Raw genomic sequence first — 23,464 nt, forward strand, 5'->3', positions numbered from 1 at the left:
AGCTGAATCGGGGAATGGAGGCAGCGCGGAGAAGAGGACGGGCCCTCAGCAGCGGGTCTGAGTGCGTGTCCAATCTGAGGAACGGAAGCCGCCTCTACGGCCCCCAGCTCTCGTCCTTCACGAGGCCGAGAATTGGGAATCGCCGTCGGGCATTTACCTGCGTCGCAATCCGCTCTCCGAAACCGTTCTCACCTACACCGCTTCCACCGAGCGCTGGAAATTTTTAAAAATCGTTTTCAGAGCAACTTCCGGCTGTCGAGAAACAGCTCCTGACCTCGCGGCTCCACTGGACTCCGAGCGCGATCCCCTCCAACCCCTCCCGCGCTGCTGCCCCTAGCGGCCAGGACGGGCTGCCAACGGTACTGCTCCTCGTGGCCTGGACGAGCCTCCAGTGTTACTGCCCCTAGTGGCCAGGATGAGCCTCCAGCGTTACTGCTCGAGCTGCAAGGCTCAGACTGCGCCGTTGCTGCCCCACGCGGCTAGGAAGCGCCTCCAGCGTTACTGCCCTTTGCTGCTCCGCCCAGCCTCACGCTATGCTGCCTCCAGCGACCAGTAGCTGTTCGTCTAATTGCAGCCCGAACTGCTGTATCTGGCCTCAGTCCCCCAAGCAGAGAAAAGTAAGCTATTCCCTATATTTCTCAATGTGTGGCTTATTACAGCAATAAGTTACCCATTAATCGATATTTTGTTCTAACATCCCCAACCCAAAATGTATTATTAATTCTTTAAAAATTTAATTGAATGTGGTGGTCAGGCAGTTTTTTTCCGTTTCTTTTCGGAAAGTGTTTGTTGACACTCCTACCTCAATATCATATGATAGTAGTTTAAACCAGCTCAATCTCATAGGGATGACAATACACAACCAAGATCAGGCCAGAAACCTGAGTGGTGTCCACTGTCAATGGCCTTTTGAGGAAAGGCAAATTGCCCCCTCAGTGAAATAAGCAACTTGCCTTCTTCCCTTTTACTCAAACAAAGCGATTCTGAACCAAAAACTAGCAGACACCATTCCAAAATGGGTCGCCCCAGAACAGGATTTTTCCCCTCTGAGGATCATAAATCTACGAAACAAGCACAGGGTAAGCTGGAGAAACTCAGCAGATGCCATCTGTGGACAGAGTTAAATGTTTCAGTCCAAGACAGCGACCCAGTACAAAAGACAAAAAGGAGTTTTTAAAGAGTAGTGAAAGAGAAAAAGAAATGTAAAATGGGTGTAGATTATGGTGTGAAAGAGAGGGAAGGGGTCCTCTCAACTCAGTGCAAAGTAAAATTCAACACTGAGACCTTGAGGCTGTCAAGTGCCAAAGTGAAAAATGAGGTATTGTGCTTTTTGGAACATTTCAGCAAGCCCAGGACAGAAATGTTAAAATGAAAGAAAGGTGGTTTATTTGCAAGCAACTGCAAGGTCAGAATTATTCTTACAGACAGCATGAAGTCTGTGTTTGGTCTTGCCAATGAAAAAAGGAGACCTCGCTGGAATCCTTTTCCCCAGAGGTGGGATCTTTTACTACTTTAAATCAGAGGTAGATTGGCTCCTTGGTTTGTAAAGAATCTGAGGTAATGAGGCGTAGTTGTGAATGCAGAGTTGAGGCCATGAACATCAGTCATGTTCTCACACAGTGGAATAGATGGATGTTTGATGACTGGAGTGAACATGATGGACCAAATGGCATACTCATGCTTCTAATTCATGTGTTTGTATGATTGTACAGTTAAAGCAAATGGGACTCACTTCAGATTCGTCCTCCATCAAAATTTGCCAAAGCTGCAGTTCCACAGGTTCTGGGTCTTCATTCATGGCTGTTTTTCATGGAGTCAATACCAGTGTTTCCTCTCAAACTCTGTAACATCACCCAATCTGTGCATAACCATGCTCCCTTCTGGTTTGAAAATTGCCTGTTTCCTTGGCTCATTTTCCACCCTTTGTAAATTTCAAATCATTAAAACCAGGCACCAAAGTCCCATTCACCCTTTATTCCAGATTATACCACATCTCAGTTGTAAACTTCTTATTCTCATTTCCATATTCCACCATGGAGTGTCTCCTTCCCTATTTCAGCGTCCTCTTTCAGTTCCACAGGGTGTTAGGATCTCAGCATCCTCCAATTCTGGTCTCTTTGACTGTCCTTGCCTTTGAATTGCTACATCATTGGTGCCCCCAGTTTCCTGGATCAAAGGTTCTGAAACAAATAGCTCTGTGCCTTTGATACCTTGTAGTGTATCTCAGAATGTGCAAAGTATCTCTTCTGTGGCTCCATGTCAAAATCTGTTTGGAAGTGCTGTTAGGTTATTTACATGTTTACAGGTGCTATATAAATGCAAGTTGCTTTGCTGCAGTCTTGAGAGAGAGGGGATGTTGAGAGGGACCCTCACTATTTCAGATAGGAAGTAAAAATGCTCTACAGGAAGATTGGTTGTTGGTTTGGCCAGCAATAGTGAAGGAACAGCAATATATTTTCAAGATGGTGAGTGGCTTGGAGAGGAATTTGCAGGAGAAGGTGTTCCCATGTATCTGCTACTCTTGTCCTTCTATATTCTAGAGATCATGGGTTTGGAAACTGCTGTCAAAGGAGCCTTGGTGAATTATTCAAGTGCAATGTGTAGATGCTACTCTGTACAGCAATATGATGAATGGAGTGGATGTTGAAGGTGGTGAATACGGTGCCAATCAAGCATGCTGCTTTGTCCTGGAATGTATCAAGCTTCTTGAGTGTTTTTGAGAAGGGGATGCTCTTCAGACGGTCGGTGTGGACTCATGGGCTGAATGGCCTGCTCCACAGTGTAGCAATTCTAAGTCCCAATCTTGTGACCGAACATTCAGGCTGACAGTCCTGCTCAGTACTGAGGGAGTGCTACACTGTTGGAAGCCCCATCTACCTCAACCTAGATGTCACAGCAATATTTTTCTTTAAAAATACTGAAGTTCTTGCCAGTGTTCTGATTCCACAGTCATCCTTCAACTAGACCCAAAAATTATTCTCTCACAGGAATCACTTTTTTCTTGAGAGGAGAGTGGAAAGAGTTTCACGCACACAAACTGACTCCCACAATTTCCCCCAACGGTGACTACACAGAACGTGGGACATCCTGATGTCTCGAAGCACACTTTACAAACTCATGGTTTTTTTCATAGTTAGATGAGCTGATGAAGAGGCAGCACCTCAAAAGCTAGTGCTTCCAAATAAACCGTTGGACTATAACCTGGTGAGGTGCGATTTTTAACTTTAAACTGGAAACACACAGGATGTGTATGGGGGCAGGAGGAGAATGGGAGAGAATTGCATGTTTACAGTGTCAGCCTTTAGGAGCAGTGATGGTATAAATAGAGGGTTTTGTTTAGAATAAACCTGCGACTTCTCAATGACTTAAATGAACAGAACTGTAGAAAAGGTGGCAAGCAGAGTGCGGCACTGCATAGGAGCTGGATGGGGAGGATAACATGAGGGGACAGCCAGAATCCAGTGAATGAATGGCTCATTGCATTCTCATTATCTTTGTTGATGTTGAAGATTCATTGAAATCTCTAATAAGCTTAATAAGTGACAACTCTAATCGCAAGAGACAGAAATAAAAATAGAAGTCTGTTTCCATTCGGACATGGGAGCGTGGGTTGCAATTCAGACATTTCTGTACTGCTCACAAGGGTGGCACAGTGGCTCAGTGGTTAGCACTGCTGCCTCACAGCACCAAGGACCTAGGTTTGATTCCCACCTCAGGCAACCGACTATGGAGTTTGCACCTTCTCTCCCTGTCTGCATGGATTTCATCCCACCATTTAAAGATGTGGAAATTAGGTGGATTGGCTATGCTAAGTTGCCCATAGTGTCCAAGAATGTGCAGGTTAGGTGGATTAGCCATGGAAATGCAGGCATAGGGTAGGGAGTGGGATGCTTTTCAGAGGGTCAGTGTTCTCAGTGGCCTGCTTCCACACTGTAGGGAGTGTTTTATTTAAAACCAAAGAGCTGGTAAATCTCTGCAGAGAGAGAGACTGGTGTTAAGTCCCTATGCTGATGCTAAACCTAAAAGGATAGACAGATAGAGACAGAGACAAAAGACAGAGCTCAGAGAGAGAGAGAGAGAGAGAGAGAGGCACAGACTGACTTCTATAGTGTGCGTGCCTATGGAAACTGGGCTGAAATGAGGCAGAATTGTCCACAGTTGCTGCAGTCTAATGGGCACCTAATTTCCATCATGTTACTCAATGCCCAGAAACAGCATCAAACTGCATGGGCTTAAAGCTCATCAGGGCCTATTTCCTGTTCAGTTTGGAGACAGATTGAGACAACCATTGACAGGTACCTGTCAAAGACACTCACCCAACACTGAGCCTTCCCTATTGATGAGTCCCCACATTACTCACCATGTTTTCTAAGTGGGGAAGGGAGGGGAAGAGTTTGGACAAATTGTTAATTCAATCGTTAGCAAAACCCCAACACCAAACATTGCTTCCTGATCTTCTTCCCCTCCACTGTCCACCACACCTCACTGTTCTTTTGATCCATTAGCCTTTTAATTAAGTTTCAGCTAGCTATTCAACCAACAAGGGCATCACAGCCACATCCAAACCCAGCTACAACTAACCCCTACCCTGTCAGAGCCAAGGTCAATAGATCTGGGAGCAGAAACATAAGCGTAAACCTTTCAGTTCCTGGAGGCTGTTCTGAGGATGCTCTGTTTGCTCATCCTTGTTCCACATTCCTTTGATACAATAGTCAGGATCATAGACTCATCACAGCACAAAAGGGACAGCATTTGGTCCATCAAGTCTAGATCAACTCTGGACAACAACCTAGTCAGTCTCACTAACCAATTTGGTCCCCAATGTCCCCATCCAGTTTCATTTGGTGAGTTCCAGATCATTCTCACTCTGCATAAAACATTCCTCCTCATATTTGCCCCCTACACCTCTTTACACAAAATTTTAAATCTGAGTTCCCTACTCCTTATATCATCAGCTCTTTGAAAGACCAATCATAACCTTGATCAAGTCTCTCTTCAATTTCCTTTCCTCCCCCCAGAACTGCAGCCTTTTCAATCTAACCTTATGGCTAAAACCCCTAATTGCTGTAGCCACTGGTAAACCTCCTCACCTTCTCAAGAACACTCAATTAAAATTGTAATGATCTGAACTTGGTGCAGTTCCGTTCTTGGGGCCCAACCAGAATTTTATAAGTGTTCGCATCAGGAAGCCTCAGGCATTTTCTTCCCCAGTCGCTGCCCTACAGCTCCACCCATCCTGTGGGCTCCAAGTATAGGGACAGGAACAGAAATCACAGACACTGGTACTGCTCCTTGCCCAGAACCCAGATTTACACTCCACAACCCAAAACCAGCTCTCTGCAGCCTCCCTCCCTCCCTCACACTGTTTCCCTCCCTCCAACCTCCCACATGAAGGGGGATCATTTACCCTCCCGAGCCAACTCCACATTGAGTCAAAGGGACCACCAAATGGAAACCACAGACCAAGTGGGACAAATGTTTTTCTGTGGACATCGCAAGCAAGGCCAGCATTTGCTGGCCCTCCCTAACTGTCTTTGAAATGAATCCTTTGCTCAGCCACTTCAAAGCTCAGTTAAGAGTCAACCAAATTGCTTTGGGTTTGGAGTCACATGTAAACCAGGCCAAGTAAGGACATTGGTGAACCAGATGAGTTTTCATAACTACTACCAATGGTTTCACGACTACCGCTACCTAGACTCTTTTCAATTACCAAATTTTAAAATTTAATTGAATTGAAATTCCATGCTGCTGCAGTGGAAATTAATTTTCTCTCCCAGTATGGTCAACTCAGGTTACAAAGTGAGTTCAATGTGGAGGATATTGCAGCAGTTGGCTGCCTGTGATCTGTTCAGTCAAGGCAGCATCATGTTACAGTTACTAACAGAATCTCTCGGGGCAGAAAAATTCAATGACATGAGGAGATCTGTCTGCGGCACAGACAGCTAAATCTTTCCTACTCCCACTCGTCCTTTGCACAACTCATTCTCCCTTTCGATCACTTCTTAGACAAGCTGTATTCAGGAGCAATTACATTCAGATACCAGAAGAGAAGATGGGAAGCCACAAAACAATCATTTCCACAGCAATGCCTGAATTTTCAAACGTTAGAGGGCCCAGTGACTGTACAACTTAACAAATATAGCACCTTTCATACAGTGAAACATTTCCCAAGCCAGTTCACAAGAGCATTATAAAAATAACATTTGACATCAAGCCACATAAAGAGATATCGGGTCAGATGACCAAAAGATCAGCCAACGAAGCTTTTAAGGAGCAGCTCAAGGGCGGAAAGCAATAGAGACAAAGTATTGGGAAGGAATTCCAGAATGTGGGGCTGAGGCAAAATCTAAGATACACAGGTATTCCAAAGTGGTGAGAGGCCAGAGGAAATCATGGAGATAGGCAGGTGCAAGGCCATGGTGGGATTTCAAAACAAGGATGAAAATGTTAATTGAGGTGTGTTACAAGAGCTACTGTAGTTGAGTGAGCACGGGCAATTGATAACTCCGGGCTCAGCAGCTTTGTTTTTGGGTAACCACAAGGTTACAGGAGGTAGAACTGTGGCAGATCAGCTATACCTGCACTAGAAGAGTCAAGACTCACGGCAATGTAGGTGTAGATGAGCATTTCAGCGACAGCCAAGCTGTGACCAGGGATTTTGGGTAATAGAACAGAGGTAGAAATAGGTCAGAAGCTCATCTCTAACATCAAATGTGACACCCAGGTTTTAATTAGAATAATTACAGGCCATAAGATTGCTTAATGTAAAGACTGGGCTCACCAAGAGTATAACAACCTGTCATAACCATGTTTCTGGTTGGTAGAGACAGTCTCTCACACATCCAGGCCTAATCAGCACATGATGGATGATAGGCAAATAATAGTGGCCTTGGGAGAAAAATAGGTTGCTCCTATCAAGTGACCTTGGAGCAAAAGTTTGTAAAGACTGTTTCAGAAAGAGGAAAAACCCACAGATGCTGTGTGCACGCGTTTTTTATGCTAGAACGCAGGAAATACGAGCTGGAGTGTGGGTCTATTCAACCATTGAGCAAGCTGTTTTATTATGGCCTCTACGCCACTGTCCCACACTACTATCCAACACCCCCCCAACCCGCCGCCATCACAAAACAACTCAAATCTTTTATATCTAGAAGTCCATTGGTCTCGGTCTTCATGACTGTGCTTCCACAACGATCCAGGATAAAGAATTCTAATAGTTCACTTCCCTCCCCCTCATCTCAGTCCTAAATGGCTTGCTCCTTACTCTGAGACTGAGTTCCATGGTTTGAAACCCCTCCTACTCCAGCCAAAGAAGCATCCTTCCTGCATATACCCTGCTAATCCCTGTAAGAGTGAAGATACTGTTGAGGAGTTGAACTGTGTTGTGAACAGACTTTCATCCTGCCATGATCTTTCTGATACTGGTGGAGTTTTAAAGATGGCCTTTCAAACATATCTATCACCCACCCCCAACTTCAGTTCTTTCATTTGGGCTGAGTTATCCCATTTTGCAGGCTCAGCATTTTGTCACGTGAGTGTGAGTGGGTTGGTGGGTGTGGTGGGAAAGAAAAAGGCAGAGGCAGTGTGTTCACTTTCCTTCCCAGTGAGAAAGCCCACTGTACTGAGCCCCAATCAGCAGAGATTGGCGAGATGTTTCTTTTCAGTGACCCTGATACTGAAGTCCTGCCAAACAGAAGACCAACAGCTTCTGGGTTCTACAGACAATCACTTATAGCCTACTGTTCAGGAGATCCAATGGTGAGAAGATAAGTCTTTTACTTTATTTTATAGAATCCCTAGAATGTGGAACAGGTCCTTCAGCCCAACAAGTCCACACTGACCCTCTGAAGAATAACCCACCCAGACCCATTCCCCCACCCTATTATCCAACATTTATCTCTGACTAATCCACCTTACCTACACATCCCTGAATACCATGGGCAATTTAGCATGGCCAATTCACCTAACCTGCACATAGAGTCATAGAGATGTACAGCACGGAAACAGACCCTTGGAATGAGGGGAAACTGGAGCACCCAGCAGAAACCAACACAGACACTGGGAGAACGTGCAAACTTCACAGGCAGTCGCCAGAGGCTGGAATCGTACTGGGTCCCTGGCGCTATGAGGCAGCAGTGCTAACCACTGAGCCACCGTGCCACCCTATAAAAGGATTCTATTCTTCCACTTTCAGGTCTCCCCAGCATTCCCCACACAAACAAACACTCATATACACAGAATCAATGCACCAGTTTGGAGAAAATGGAAGCTTCCCCATCCCAAAAAGCAGCAGGCTAGTCACCAGGCAGGAAACCAGTCACTTTCTCACCTACTGGGAGGTAGGTAATTGAGCTGGTGACACATTGAAGTCGTCAATTAACTTAAAGACATTTATCTCTGGTAAGTCAAGAGTTCCTCATTCTCTCCACCTCAGCAGCTGAGGGACAATGAAGAGACTACCTCTGTAGGCCAAATGAATAATCATTTGACCTTCTTGACACTTCCAGCGAGGGCAAGATTGTGCCCTCTAATATCTTCCCCCAAAACCATTCATAAAATTGGAGACTGACACCTTGACAGTCTGAACAGGACCCACTGTGTATACAACCTTACTCCTATTTCTGTCACATAATGCAATGATTTTGATCGGTTAAATGGTCTACTCCTTCCTGCCCTATTTTTTATGATCCAAAAACATTTATGTACAACAGAACTCTGTGTGCAAGGACCATTACATCATCAAATCTCCAAAGCCAAGACAACGTGACCAGTCATACTGTTGAACGGGAGAGGATTAAACTGTGGGTGTATTAAGGTCAAGTATTCTTTCACTACAACACTTGTGTAGGAAAAGCTTCAAAGGCCAATATGACCATTTGGCCCATCAAACTGTTTCCTCCCATAGTTTGTATTTTCAAGCCCAGTCCCAATGGTAGCAGTATTCTGGGAGTTAGTTCAAATCCCACCATAGCACATATGGAATTTTAATTATAAAAAACCTAGGATTTAAAGCTTCATGATGATTATGAAATATTGTCAATTGCTCTTAAAAAAAACCTGTTTGTTTCGCTAATCCCAGTAGGGAAGGTAATCTGTTGTCCGTACCTACTAGTTTGTCCTAGATGGAAGTCCAGACCCACAGCAATGCAGTTGACTTTTAATTACTATCTCAATGGCCTAGTGAGCCATTGTGTCCTATCAAACCAATAAAATATTGCGGTCATACTGCAAGTGTTTTAAGCAGGCCATGATTCACAATCACGTTCTCCAGGACAATTAGGGATGGGCAATAAAAGTTGGCCCAGGCAGCAAAGTGCACATTACTGAATGAACATGTAAAAACATGCTCAAGGCAGGTTAGAGACTGCAGTAGACCAGCCTCCCACAACCCCTCTCAGTTCATCTTGGCCAGTGACACTGCCACATTGGACTACGACGATGGATTTTAAGCTAGAAGTGCCAAAATGTATCCCCATATGTAGCCACTCATCCAACTCTTCACAGCTCTCTGACACTGGGCCTGTATACAGGGTCCCCAACTGGACAATACTCTAGCTGAGGTTTAACTGCTCTTTATTAAAGGTTTCACCTGGAGTATTGACTGAAGGAAACATCAGGAACAAGAAATGGAGTTATTAAGATAGTAAAATATTTGATAGGTACCCTGTAAGAAACATTAGTCACACTTTTTAAGCTTTAGGTGTTAAAGGGAGACTGGAAACAACAATTACACAGCAAGAGTTGCTTCACACTGCAGCATTTGAGAGACTGATGGAAATTAGCACTGTCTGGTTAATATCACATAACTGGAGCAGCCAGTCCCCACTCCCCTTGTTTCCTGGCACTGTAATTGTAGCTCACTCTTAAATAATCCCTCAGCTTTCTGAGGGCTAAGGCAGCTTTTGCCTGATTTGTCTAATTCTGCTCCCGTCTGTTTAATTATACACCAACAGAACAGGGCACCAGGGCCTGTCACAACCTCCTGTGTTCAGTGGAATCTGCAAGAGGAACGGCAGGAGGGGGAGGGTTGTAGCAGTGAGACATATCCAGGGTGAGAGAAAGAAGAGATACACAAGGGAGAGGGGGAACAAAAAAAGAGGAGAGATGCTAGGGGGGAGGGGGTCGAGGGGAATGGGGAGGGGACGAGTTAGAAGAAGGGATGAATGTGGGAGTGAGAAGAGGGAGAAGTGGAAAGAGGAGAGTAGGGCAAGGGAGCTTGTGTGAATCCAGTTGGTGCTGATAGCAATGGGGTTCGGAACGCATTGGGTCCCTCCCTGAACACAGAGAGATTATGGCACCGTGAGTCGAGGACTCAAGAGGTTTGCTAACTTTGAGCAAGTGAGGGAAGAGCACTGGTCAGCAGTATGGAGCAACCTTCATCTGGGGCTGAGGCTATTGTGCAGACTCAGCTAAAAGCAGTCAGTTCAGTACAAGCAAGCACCTTTGCGGGCCCATTCTTTAAATCATGCCGACGAGTCATTTATCTCGGGAAAATTTATCGTTCTTCACGATTTCATCATCCCTACACCATTCCAGGATTCTCTCCAAGCAGTTTGCCAATCACAAAGTACAGTTCAGGGTCTTCCTGCATAACCACCAGACGCTGCACTGTCTCAGGACATCTGAATATGTCAATACCAAATTTTGGAGAGGTGTCACCGCTGGCACTGTAGAAAATACAACAGCAAGCGCACAGCAAGATCCCACAACGGGATGTCAACCTTTTCTTTTTGATGATGTTGGCGGTGGGGTGAATTATGGTCCAGCAACCCGATGTCAACACAACCTGTTCGCCTTCGAAGTACTTCCGTGGACTCCCTTACAACAAAAAGGAGGGCGCCTCGGTCTAACGTGCCATCGGAAAGGCAGCACCTCCGACAGTGCAGCACCCACCCTCCAGTGCCTTCCTGCAAATCTGTCCTCAGGCCCCCTGTTGTGTACAACACAAAACTACTGGCTCTGAGGTGGCACCTCGTTCACTCATAACGTAAACTTTTGGACGGTCCACATGAAAAACGCCGCCAGGAAATGCCTACCCACCCCCACCCATGGGGCTACCTCTTGTTCGAAACTATGACCGACAGCAATCAACCCGCTCTCCAAGCGTTAAAACCCGGGGGGGTCCCCACTCTTCACCAAATTCACCCCGCCTTTTCTAAATTCCGGAATGTCATGATGAATTACCACGGCGAATCCAAGCCCCTCCAAATTGCAGTCCCGAAGTGACCCGGTTTATAGATAAAGCGTCACGTTGACGGTACACAGACCCGACCGCAATGACCTTTGGGGCTTATCAGCTCGGGTCAGTGTGTCTGAGCTGCCAGCTGCCACCTTCCACCGATTCATTGTAACAGCAATGGGGCTCAAGTGGTCTCTCATACACACACACAAAATGGAAACGGGTCCCAATTAGAGCTGGTAGGGAGGAGGATCCTGCTTCTGATAATCCCTGCCTTCCCCTAGACCCCTCCCCTTGATCTGCCTTGCTCCCACCCCCAAGGCAACAAAGGACGACTCCTCCCGGGACATCTGCTCCCATTGACGATTAGAGCCGATGCATAGCTTTAGCTTAAGAATCTGCGATGGATGGATCCAACATTTATATTCACTCAGCAAAAAAAAAGGCTCTCGATTAATACCATTTCTGTTCAGAGAGAGACTAATGAGTGAGCAAAAAAAAACAAGCGATTAAAAAACAAAATGGGGCTCTGCAATTTCACTTCTAACAAAAAAAAACTTCCAGGGGAAGCGTATCAAATCAGAATGCCATTGCGGCAGGCGATGGTGCCCCACAGGATTTAGCGAGTGCCTTTGCCGCAGTTCAACAGAACCTTCAGAGGGGAGCGGCTCAGAGACTAGGTCCCACAGGAAGATGAACACAGCCTGTGCTCAAGCGACTCGATTCGCACAAGCCCTGAGGGGTTGGAGGGGGAGGGGAAGAAACAGAGCGGGTTTCGGGAGGGAATTATCCCAAAAGGTACGGGCACCTTTGACAACGGTTTCAGATCAAAAGGAGGGGAGGGAATGCAGAGAGATCCGAGAGGATTGCAGGGCTGGAGGAAGTTACGGGGATACCACACGGTCAGGCCGGAGGATGTCGGAACACGAGAGAATGAAGGAAGGTTTCTTTCCCTCCCATCCCCCTCTCCCAGATCCAATCCCACTCCATCCGGGGCAGATCCCGTCCTGTTTTACCCCACTCCGCAGACTGTGCCTACCTTCGCTTTCGAAAACAACACAGGCAATTCCTCTCTTCTGCTCAGAAGATGCTGTTTGATATCCTAAACTTACTTCCTGGGGTTCAGTGAGTTTCACACCATGAGGCAATACTGAAGAACCGGCGATGACGCGTCTTACTCACATCTACTGTTCCGCTGAAATTAACAAAGAGAGAGAGAGAGAGAGAGCAATAAAAAACCCTCCCCCACTCTCAAAAGATGGGCGGTCGCTGAAGTGCCAGCTTTCATTAACCCTTTAGGAGTCAAACGCGACGCCAGTCTTGTCGGCCACATCAATCCTACAATGGCCCATTTAATCTGCTCAATAGTGTGTGTGTTTGTGGGGAGGGAGGTGGTTCGAAACCCCAAATCACAGACTGGGTGTGAACAAAAATAAACAGCAAAACGCAAAACAATTTGTAGAAATGGAACGGCACCTACATTTAAGAACGGAACAGAACAGATCTTGAGAACAAAAGAACCATCTGCAAATAAAATTGACAAAGCAGTGCGAGGGTGCCATCAGGATATTGAAGGAAAGAACCAGTTCAGACTTGGACCATAAAATGGAGGAGCAAACGTAAGCCCTGTCAGGTCTGTTCCACAATTCAATGAGGTCACGATTAATCTGATAATGCAGAACTCCACTTGCCCGCTTTATCATCATTACGATTGATTCCCTTACTGATTAAGAAAAAAGCTATCTCAGCGTTGAAAATGCTCAACAGCCCTCAAAATGGTAACGAATTCCACTCATTCACCACCTTCAAAAAAAGTCCTTAACTCCATTTTAAATGGATGACCCCTTATTCTGAGATTATGCCCTCTGGTCCTAGACTTCCTCACAAGGCAAGACAACCTTTCTGTATCTATCCTGTCAAGATCCCTGAGAATCAAGTATGTTTCAATAAGGTCGCCTCTCCTTCCAAATTCCAATGATACTCAATCTCTCCTCAAATCAGAGCCCCTTCACTCCTGGGATCAACCTAATAAAACGTCTCTCGGCTACCTCCAATGCCAGTATATCTTTTTGTAGATAAGGGGCCCAATATCTTGCATAGTATTCCAGCTGTAGTCTCCCAATGTTTATAAAACTAAAATACTGTGGATGCTGGAAACCTGAAACAATTCTGAAGAAACTCAGCAGGTCTGGTACAGAAGCATAGAATCATACGGTACAGAAAAGACAATTTGGTCCAGCAAGCCTGTACTATGAAAAATACAGCAGCATCTATGGAGAGAGCAACAGAGTTGACATTTCAAATCTGATAGGACTCTTATTCTTCTTCTGAAGAAATGTTAACTCTATTTCTCTTGTCACAGATGTTACCAGGACTTCCTATTTTATATGCTGTTCTTTCTAAAATAAAGGCCAATATTCTACTTACTTTCCCAGTTGCCTGCTGAAGTTCGATACTAGCTTTATTGTGATTCATACACAAGAACTTCCAAATGCTATAACTTTCTGCAGTGTTCCTTCATTTAAATAATATTCAACTCTATTCTTCCTGCCAGAGTGCATAACCTCACATTTTCTAACACTATTCCATCTTTCAAGTATTTGCCCACTCTGCCCACTCACTTAACCTGTCTATGTTCCTTTGTAGACTCCTTGGGTCATCTTCACTACTTGTCTCCCTGCCTATTTTATAGCTGTAGTATTGTATACTGATTTCAGTCATCCAAATCATTTATATATTGAAAATAATTATGATTCCCAGCACTGACTCTATAGAGTCACAGAGTCCTACAGCATACAGACAGGCCCTTCAGCCCAAACCACTCCATGCTGACCAAAATGTCCATCCACATTAACCCCATTTCCCTGCATTTGGCCCATATCTTTCTAAACCTTTGCTATCCATATATTTGTCCAAATGCCTTTTGAATGTTGTTAGTGTTCCCCCTCAACCACTTCTGCTAGCAGCTCATTCCATATGCGTACTACCCTCTGTGTAAAAAGAGTTGCCCCTCAGGTTCCCTTTTATTCTTTGCCTTCTAACCTTAAACTGATGCCCTCTAGTTCTCAATTTCCCAACCCTGGGAAAAAAGACTGAATGCATGCACCATATCTATGCCTCTCATGATCTTATATATTTTTATAAGAGCCCCCTCAGTCTCCTAGGCTCGAAAGAACAAAGGACCTAGCTTGTCCAACCTCTCCCTATAACTCAGACCCTTGAGTCCTGGTAATGTTCTTGTAAATTTCTTCTGCACTCTTTCCAGTTTAATATCACCCTTCCTATAGCAAGGTGACCAAAACTGAACACTATACTCCAAGTGCAACTGCAATATAACTCCCTAACTTTTATATTCAATGCCCTGACTGATGAAAGCCACTGTGCCAAAAGCCTTCTTCACTGTTCTGCCTACCTGTGACTCCACTTTCAGAGAACAATGCACCTGAACTCCAAGATCCCTCTGATCCACTACACACCTTAAGGCCCGACCATTCACCATTAAACCCCTACCTTGATTTGACTTTCCAAAATGCAACAGCTCACTCTTAGCTATATTAAACTGCATTTGCCATTTCTCGGCCCACTTCCCCAGCTGATCAAGGTCCTGCTGCAACTTCTGATAACCTTCCTCACTGTCCATGTTACCATCTATTTTAATGTCATTTGCAAACTTACTAATCATGCCTTGGACATTCTCATCCAAATCACTGATATAGATAATAAACAACAATGGGCCCAGCACTGACCACTGAGCTACACGACTAATCAGAGGTCTCCAGTCCAATAAGCATCCTTCCACGATGATCCTTTGCTTTCTGCCATCCAGCCAATTGTGTATCCATTTTGCCAGCTCCCCTTGGATTCCATGCAATCTAACCTCCCAGAATAGCCTACTATATGGAACTTTATCAAAGACAATACTGAAATCCATATAGACTACATCTACCACCCGCCCTCATCAGCCTTTCTGGTCACTTCATCAAAGAACTCTTAACAAATTTGTGAGGCATGATCTCCCACACACAAAGCCATGCTGACTACTCCTAATCACACCCTGTCTTTACAAATGCATGTATATCTTATCCCCCAGAAACTTCTCAAGTAACTTATCCAACACAGATGTTAGACTTAATGGCCGATAGTTCCTAGGATTTTCTTTGCAGCCCTTCTTGAATGAGGGCACAACATTCGCTACCCTCCAGTCTTCCAGGACCTCACCCGTGGCTAATAATGATGCAAAAATATCAGCCAGAGGCCCGCAATTTCTTCTCCAGCCTCTTGCATGATTCTTGAATATATCTGGTCAGGACCAGGAAATCTATCCACATTCATACATTCTAATGCATTCAACACCTCCTCTACTGTGATATGGATTGTCCTCAAGATATCACCACTAACTTCTCAAGTTCCTCAGTCTTCATGTCTTTCTCCATGGTAAAAACAGATGAGAAATATTCATGGAGGACCTTGCCCATCTCCTGCGGTTCCACACATGCATGTCCACTTTGGTCCTTGAGGGGTCCTATTCTCTCACAAGTTATTCTTTTTTCCTTTAAATACATAAAGCACTTCTTTGGATTCACCCATATCTTCTAGGCCAAGGTTATCTCGTGCCCCCTTTTCGCCATCCTGATTTCCTTCTTCAGTAAATTCCTGTATCCCCTACATACATCCAGGAATTCCCTTGATCCCATTTGCCTGTACCTGAGCCATGCCTCCTTATTTTGGACAAAGCCTCAATATCTCTTGTCATCCATTGTTCACTATTTCAGCTAACCTTGACCTTCACCCTCACAGGACCATGTAGACCTTGAATTCTAGCTATCTCACTTTTAGAGGCCTCCCACTTGCCAGAGATCTCTTTGTCTGCAAACAAACTACACCAATCAACCTCTGCAAGCTCCTGTCTTGAACTTGAACCTGTGGACCAGTTTTGTCCCTCTCTATAACTATTTTAAAATTAATAGAACTATGATCCCTGGTCCCAAAGTGTTCCCCCACTGTCACCTCAGTCACCTGGCCTGCCCTATTTCCTAAGAGTAGATCGGATTTTTTCCCTTCCCGAGTAGGACCCTTGATATACTGCTTGAGGAAACTTTGCTGAACACACTTAACAAATTCCACCTCATCTAAGCCTTTAACCCTCTGGCACTCCCAGTCTACGTTAGGAAACTTAAAATCCCCTACTATGACAACCCTATTGCTCCTGCAAGTCTCCTCAATCTCCCTGCATATTTGTTCCTCTAATTCCCGTTGACTATTTGGGAGCTTATAGTACAACCCACATAACGTCACTATCCCCTTCTTATTTCTTAGTTCCACCCACAAAGCCTCACTGGATTTCATCTCTGATTACTGCTGTGATACTTGCCTTATTCAAAATGCAACTCCCCCTCCCCTCTCTCCATCACTTCTGTCTCACCTAAAGCACCTGCACCCGAGTACATTAAGCTGCCAGTCCTGTCTCTCCCTTAGCCATGTTTTTGTAATTGCTATAATATCTCAGTCCCACGTACCTATCCACACCTTGAGTTTATCAGCCTTACCTGCCAGCCCTCTTGCATTGCAATACATTCCTTGCTCCCTGTTGTGTTCCAGCCTGACCTGTCTCTTCAACTTACTACTTCTGATTACTGTATCTCCTTCCAGCCTTGCACGTGCCTCCCTGCTGTTGAGGATTCCACCCCCTGCCAATGTAGCTTAAATCCTCCCTTATAGCACCAGCAAATCTGGCTACCAAGATATTGGTCCCCCTCCAGTTTCAGGTTGTTATCCTGAAAATGCCCCCTCTATCCCAACTCTCTATCTTCAGCTAGTTGGATAATCCTCTAGTCTTTTATTCATGCTAATAGATATTTCTAAATCAACCCTTTTAGATACAGTCTGTTCTGATATATTCCTGCATTATAAGAAAATCACGTAATAGCAACACCATTTAAACCAATGGGGCCGGAATTGTGATATAACCAATACAGGTAAGGAAAGTTTGCGTTCTACAAATCATAGTCTAAATTCTTCAATTATATTATAGCCAATTTGCGTTGAAGAAACACGCGTTAAAGCAGAACTGACTATATTATATAATACATGTCTAGGGCAGAGGGGACTTAAATCTGAATCTATTGACCCAAAGTTAGGACACTACCATTGTGCAATAACATCCCTCTCTCCATGCTCATAGAGTCATAGAGATGTACAGCACGGAAACAAACCTTTTGATCCAACAAGTCCATGCCAACCAGCACTTGGCTCACATTCCTCTAAACCATCCCTATTCATACCCATCCAGATGCCTTTTAATTATTGCAATTGTACCAGCCTCCACCACATCCTCTGGCAGCTCATTCCATATACACACCACCCTCTTCGTGAAAATGTTGCTCAGTAGGTCCCTTTTAAATTTTCCCCTTTCATCCTAAACCTATGCCCTCTAGTACTGACTCCCCCACTCCAGGAAAGGATCTTGTCTATTTACCTATCTATGCCCCTCATGATTTTATAAACCTCTATAAGGTCACCCCTCAGTCTCTGATGCTCCAGAGAAAATAGCCCCAGCCTATTTAACCTCTCCCTATAGCTCAAACCTGCCGACCGTGCCAACATCCTTATAATCTTTTCTGAACCCTTTCAAATTTCACAACATCTTCCCTTTTGCCAACAGTGGCCTATCAAATGTCCTGCACAGCTGCAACATGACCTCCCAACTCCGATACTCAATTCTCTGACCAATAAAGGAAAGCATACCAAACTCCTTCTTCACTATCCTATCTGCCTGCAACTCCACTTTCAAGGAGCTATGAACCTGCACTCCAAGGTCTTTGTTCAGCAACGCTCCTGAGGACCTTACCTCAGTAAGTTTGGAAGTCCTGCCCTGATTTGTCTTTCCAAAGTGCAGCACCTCACATTTATCTAAATTAAACACCATCTGCCACTTCTCAACCCATTGGCCCATCTGATCAAGGTCCTGTTGCACTCTCAGGTAACCTTCTTCACTGTCCACTAATTTTGGTGTCATCTGCAAACTTACTAACTAGATCTCCTATGTTCACATCCAAATTATTTGTATAAATGATGAAAAGCAGTGGACCCAGTCCCAATTCTTGTGGCATTCCGCTGGTCACAGGCCTCCCAGTCAGAAAGGCAACCCTTCACCACCATCCTTTGTCTTCTACCTTTCTGCCAGTTCTGCTAATTTACCATCTCCAACACCATGGGCTCTTTATGGTATAAAAAGGCTTACATGCAATATCTTATCAAATGCCTTTTGGAAATCCAAATATATGATATCGACTGGTTCCTCATTACCTCCTCAAAGAAGTATAATAAACTTGTCAGACATGATTTCCCCTTCATGAAGCCATGCTGACTCTACCTGATTTGTAGTAAGTATTTCTTAATGCCCTGTTATTACACCATTTATAATAGACTTTAGCATTTTCTCAATGACAGATGTTAAGCTAACTGGCTTACAGTTATCAACCTCTCTGTCCCTTTCTCTTTTTGAATAAGAGTATTATATTGGCAGTTGTCCAGAATTTAAAGATTTTTGATAGATTACCACCAAAGGATCCATTATCTCTGTAGTTATTTCCTGTAAAATCCTAAGATATAATCCATCAGGCCCAGGAGAGTTATTGGTCTTTAGCCCCACTTGATTCTCTGGTACATTTTCTTTAGTGTGAGTTGTTGTATTTATGTTCTCACCCACTTATCCATGTGTGTACATTTGTGTCTCTGTGTCTGTTTCTATGTGGGGATTATTGTCCCAATGGGGGGGAGGGGTAGTATTAATAGTCCATGGGGGAGAGGTTGTTAGTGTCCCATGTAGGTAGATGTTAATGTCCCATCTGGCAGAGGGGATTAGTATCCCATGTGTGGAGGGATGGTTCGTGTCACTGTCCAGTGTAAAGAGGGGTGTGTTATTGTCCCATAGAGGGATGGTTAATGTTTCATAAGATGGTTAGTGTCCAATATGGGAGGAGTGTGTTAGTGCCCCATGTGGGGAGGGGAGTAACTGTCCTGTGTCGGGCAGGGGAATCTTTGTCCTATATGGGGAAGGGTGTGTTAGTGTCCTGGGTGGGAAGGGGGTGTTAATGTCCTGTGTTGGGAGAGGGCTGATAGCATCCCATTTATGGGGAGTTGGTGGTTAGTGTCCAGTGTCAGAAGAGAGGGAGATATAGTTCCAGAAAGTGTCATCGACAGTGCTATCAAGCAGCACCTGCTCAGCAATAACCTGCTCAGTGACGCCAAGTTTGGGTTCTGCCAGGGCCATTCAGCTGCTGATCTCATTACAGCCTCGGATCAACATGGACAAAAGAGTTGAATTCCTCAGGGTAGTGTCTGAGAGCCAATCATCTTCAGTTGCTTGTCAGTCACCTTCACTCCCTCAAAGTCAGAAGTTAGGATGTTTGCTGATGATTACATAATGTTGAGTGCATTTACAACTCCTCAGATACTGAAGCAGTCCATGTTCAAGTGCAGCAAGGCCTTCACAAATCCAGGTTTGGGTTGACAAGTAGCATGTGATATTCATACCATACAAGTGCCAGGCAATGACCATCTCCAGTAAGAGATAATCTAGCCATCACTGCTTGACATTCAGTGGTATCCTTCTGCTGTTTTTCTGATAGATTGTTGTGTAGCTTTTCACCTTTACATTTTTCCCTTAAGAAAGGACTGCGTAGTGACATTGTGGATGGTGTTGCAAGTATTGTTGCTCTTGTTTGTTGGTACTGACTCATTGGGTGGGAGCTGTAAGGATTTGGAGGCTGATTCGGTTCTGACAGGGGGATGGAAACACCCCTTCATGACCGTATCCATCTTTATACTGGCCAACAGTTGGTGCTATGTAGAGAAGCTTTTAAAAGATTCCCACTATACAGACTGGAGTTACAACTTTTGTTGCCATTCACAGGAACACATGGGGATGGTGGAAGGGGGGATTAGAACTCTTTCCCTTCTGTATTATAGACTGACACAGGCTAAAAGATATAGGGTACAATACCCACCACCATCCCCTGCAGAGTCACATTGACCAGTTTTGTTCTCGATTTCATGATGTAAAGGCATAAGAGGCCATTCAGCCCCGAAATCCTATTCAATCCGATTGCAGGTCTGCTGTACCTCAACTCTTCTCGACATCCCTCAAAACACTGAGCAGCAAAAAAATCAATCAATTAATCCTTGGCTAGCGAAGGTGAACATTTGCAATCTTTCAGAGGAGGAGTCTTCCAGATTTCCACAGCTCTGCATGAGATAGTGCTGGATCCCCAGCAGACTGTGGAATTCCCTTTTGTCAGATAGGCTAACAGATACAGAAATGCCTCCGTCTTAATTCTGTTCAACAATAGGTGAAGTCGGAACATACCCATGCACATACTGTTCAGGGGACTTGCAATTTTCTGCTAAATCTGATTGTGAAACCTTCCCGAGCAGCAACAAAAGAAGCTACAGGGTCATCTTGAGGAAGATATGAAGACCAGAAACATCAACTCTTGCATTTGGCAAATGCCTATGTGGAGAAAGTGAGGTCTGCAGATGCTGGAGATCAGAGATGGAAATGTGTTGCTGGAAAAGCGCAGCAGGTCAGGCAGCATCTAGGGAACAGGAGAATCGACGTTTCGGGCATTAGTCCTTCTTCAGGAATGAAGAAGGGCTAATGCCCGAAACGTCGATTCTCCTGTTCCCTAGATGCTGCCTGACCAAATGCCTATGTGACCCAGTCCCCTCCCTCCATTCAAACCAGACCTTTTCTTGTGGAAACCCAAGTCACGCTTTGTGATCCCACAAGGGAAAAAAGAATCAATGATGTTGACAGGGTAAGATAAAATAGGGTGGGAGGAGCATGATGTTGAGCCTGACCCGTTGGACAATCTATGCTATTAGTTCTGTGTAACTGAGTCTTCCAGTCAGTGAAAGCTTGGCCACCTTCCAAGAGTTACTGTGGAGCCTCCAGCAATTAAAGATTAATGCCTTGGACACTGCTGGAAGCAATGCAGGAGAAAAAATAATTGGTGCATTAAAGAGATTGAAAGTTGTTTTTCTATTCTCATAGAGCACTTAACTTTATCAGTTACAAAAATATTGAAGATGGGGCTGGGGACAAGGAGAAGTGCTGCTTGATAAATGAGTGGTTGAAGACGGAAGGATTGTGATCAAAACTTCCAGGATTATGTTCGGAGGTAGCCACGTAGAGAAATACCTCCCTGTCATAGACAGACCATCAGGAATGTAACCTTCTCAGTGAATCATTAACGTGGCTCACAATTTTTTCCCAAAAGAATAATGAACTTCGGGAATAGATGCCATGGGTGTTGATTCACTGAAATTATCCCCCACCCCCCAAAGTTCTGTACCTGTACGTCATTCTATGTACAATAATATTGTCCAATTTCAAATCTAGGATTTGGCCTTTTGTGTCTCATTGAAATACTGACATGTAACAAATGTGAGCTTTTAGGAGGCAATGCTAAAAAGAGAAAGGAAGACAAAACGTTTTAGTACTAAAACATAAGAAAGCCAGCTTTAGAAAGGGAATAAAAATTTATACAACATGGGAAGAGTGGACTGATAGATTGGACAATGGTTGACATACAAATGCAGCAGGAACTGTGAACTGTTTTAGTTAATTGATTAAATTCAAATAAGGTAAGTTGACTCTGGTTGGTCAGGGGATTGCCATGTGGGTGCATCAGTGAATGGCTGTCTCTATTACCCTTTTTTCTACTGAGGATAGGACATTGTATGGACGTTTATAAACAAAGAACGGAACCCTGAGTCTGAATACATGTAGCCTTGAATACATACAATGAATTACATGATGAGGCTGATTGGTAATCATAAAATACTTTCTGGTATAATTCTTAGCTGAGTCAGAATTATTTAATAAATGTTGTCCAATCACAGAATCACATCTAATGTTGGATACTGTGTTCTGATCTTTGCAAGCACGTGTTTGACGAGCACGTTTGGCATGCTGCAATATAGTGAACTCCATATCGTGTATCCTCAAAACAATCAGCATCTTCTGCTCTCACTGTATAAATTGCTTTATATAAACTTATTACTGTTGGTTTTCCTGCATTTCAATCCTGATGAGTGCAAGCCAAAAAGCTTCAACTTCATGTCTCTTTTTAGACATGTTTTAAGTTAAGTACCACCAAACAATTATTTTTACAAGATGGTTACATTTTGGGGCTGTCAGTAAATTAGGGTAACATAAAGGCAGATTTGAATTTCACCGACAGCAAACTGGATTGTTAAGATTAAAGGTGTCCCTTAGTTGTTTTCGTGGGAAGGTATTCACACTTGTAGACAATGGTAGATTGTGTTAAAAGTGAATAGACTGTTAGTCTCCAAGTTTCAGGTATTGAGAATGCCAGACTATAATTTTTTTTGCTTTAAATTAGTTACTTGAGTCCAATAGTTGGAAACTAAAGGTTAGCTAATGAACATTTCTATCATGCTGCCATGGAGATTGACCTTGACTGAGGAGGGGTCTACAAAAAGCCATTTGTAGGACTAGATTATTGGCTTTCCAAAAGATATCCCAGAAGTTCACAAGTTAATCTGCCAGAATCGAAGAGGAAGCCAAATAGCAAAGTTAACAAGAACAAGTTTCTATGGTTTACCTTGCGGGAATGCAGATGGAACCTCATGCTCAAATTGGAAAGGCCAAATTTTTAAGGATTTAAAATGAGGCTGCAAGATTTGCTTAACTTGAGCTGGGGAGATAATGTCCCGGAAGCTGCTAGAAAGAAAGACTATTGGCAAAAATATGACAGAACAATTAGAATTTGAACGTGAATTCCACATTGATTAGACCCAAATACTCCATACAATGAAGGTGATGAAGGGTGATTTAATTGGATTGTTTAAGATAACTAAAAGAGTTGAAAGGGCAGACAGAGAGAAATCATTTCCTCTGGCAGGAGAATCAAGAGCAAGACTGTGTAAAATTAAAGCCAGACAACAAAAGGATAATGTCAGGAATCATCTCTTCACACAAAGAGTAGAAGAAACCCTAACCTTTCACTTTGTAAAAAGCCTTGGACCCTGCAGGTCAATTCAAAATGTTTAGACTCAGAAAAATTGATTTGGGTTGCCAAGGCTACTGAGGAGCAAAATGAAGTGGCGGTACAAATCGGCCAATATCTAACTGACAGCCTACTCTTGGTCATACATTCCTAAAGGAGAGAAAACTGGACAAAGAATAAGTAAGAAAGAGGAATTGTGTGGATCTATTTCTGAAGGCGTTAATGAAAGGATATTTGTCCTAACAGCTCA

The 23,464-nt window shown here is 44.1% G+C and overlaps 1 protein-coding gene across 6 annotated transcripts in view; it reads right to left on the reverse strand.

Moving 5' to 3' along the window:
* The window catches only part of pcbp4 (poly(rC) binding protein 4), a 52,048-nt gene extending 39,688 nt beyond the window's left edge, over positions 1-12,360 (reverse strand). For 2 of the 6 annotated variants that reach the window (XM_043708497.1, XM_043708492.1), the window contains exon 1: positions 1,733-1,813. In XM_043708497.1, coding sequence (XP_043564432.1) covers positions 1,733-1,798 — 66 coding nt within the window. In that variant the 5' untranslated portion in view covers positions 1,799-1,813. Of the gene's footprint in view, positions 1-157; positions 316-1,732; positions 1,814-11,184; positions 11,210-12,218 lie in introns of those variants that run through there. The other 4 variants (XM_043708494.1, XM_043708496.1, XM_043708495.1 and 1 more) reach the window with 4 other exon arrangements.
* Between the last annotated feature and the right edge of the window lie 11,104 nt (positions 12,361-23,464).

The sequence above is a fragment of the Chiloscyllium plagiosum genome, chromosome 18 (assembly GCF_004010195.1).
Source record: "Chiloscyllium plagiosum isolate BGI_BamShark_2017 chromosome 18, ASM401019v2, whole genome shotgun sequence".
Classification (NCBI taxonomy): Eukaryota; Metazoa; Chordata; class Chondrichthyes; order Orectolobiformes; family Hemiscylliidae; genus Chiloscyllium; species Chiloscyllium plagiosum.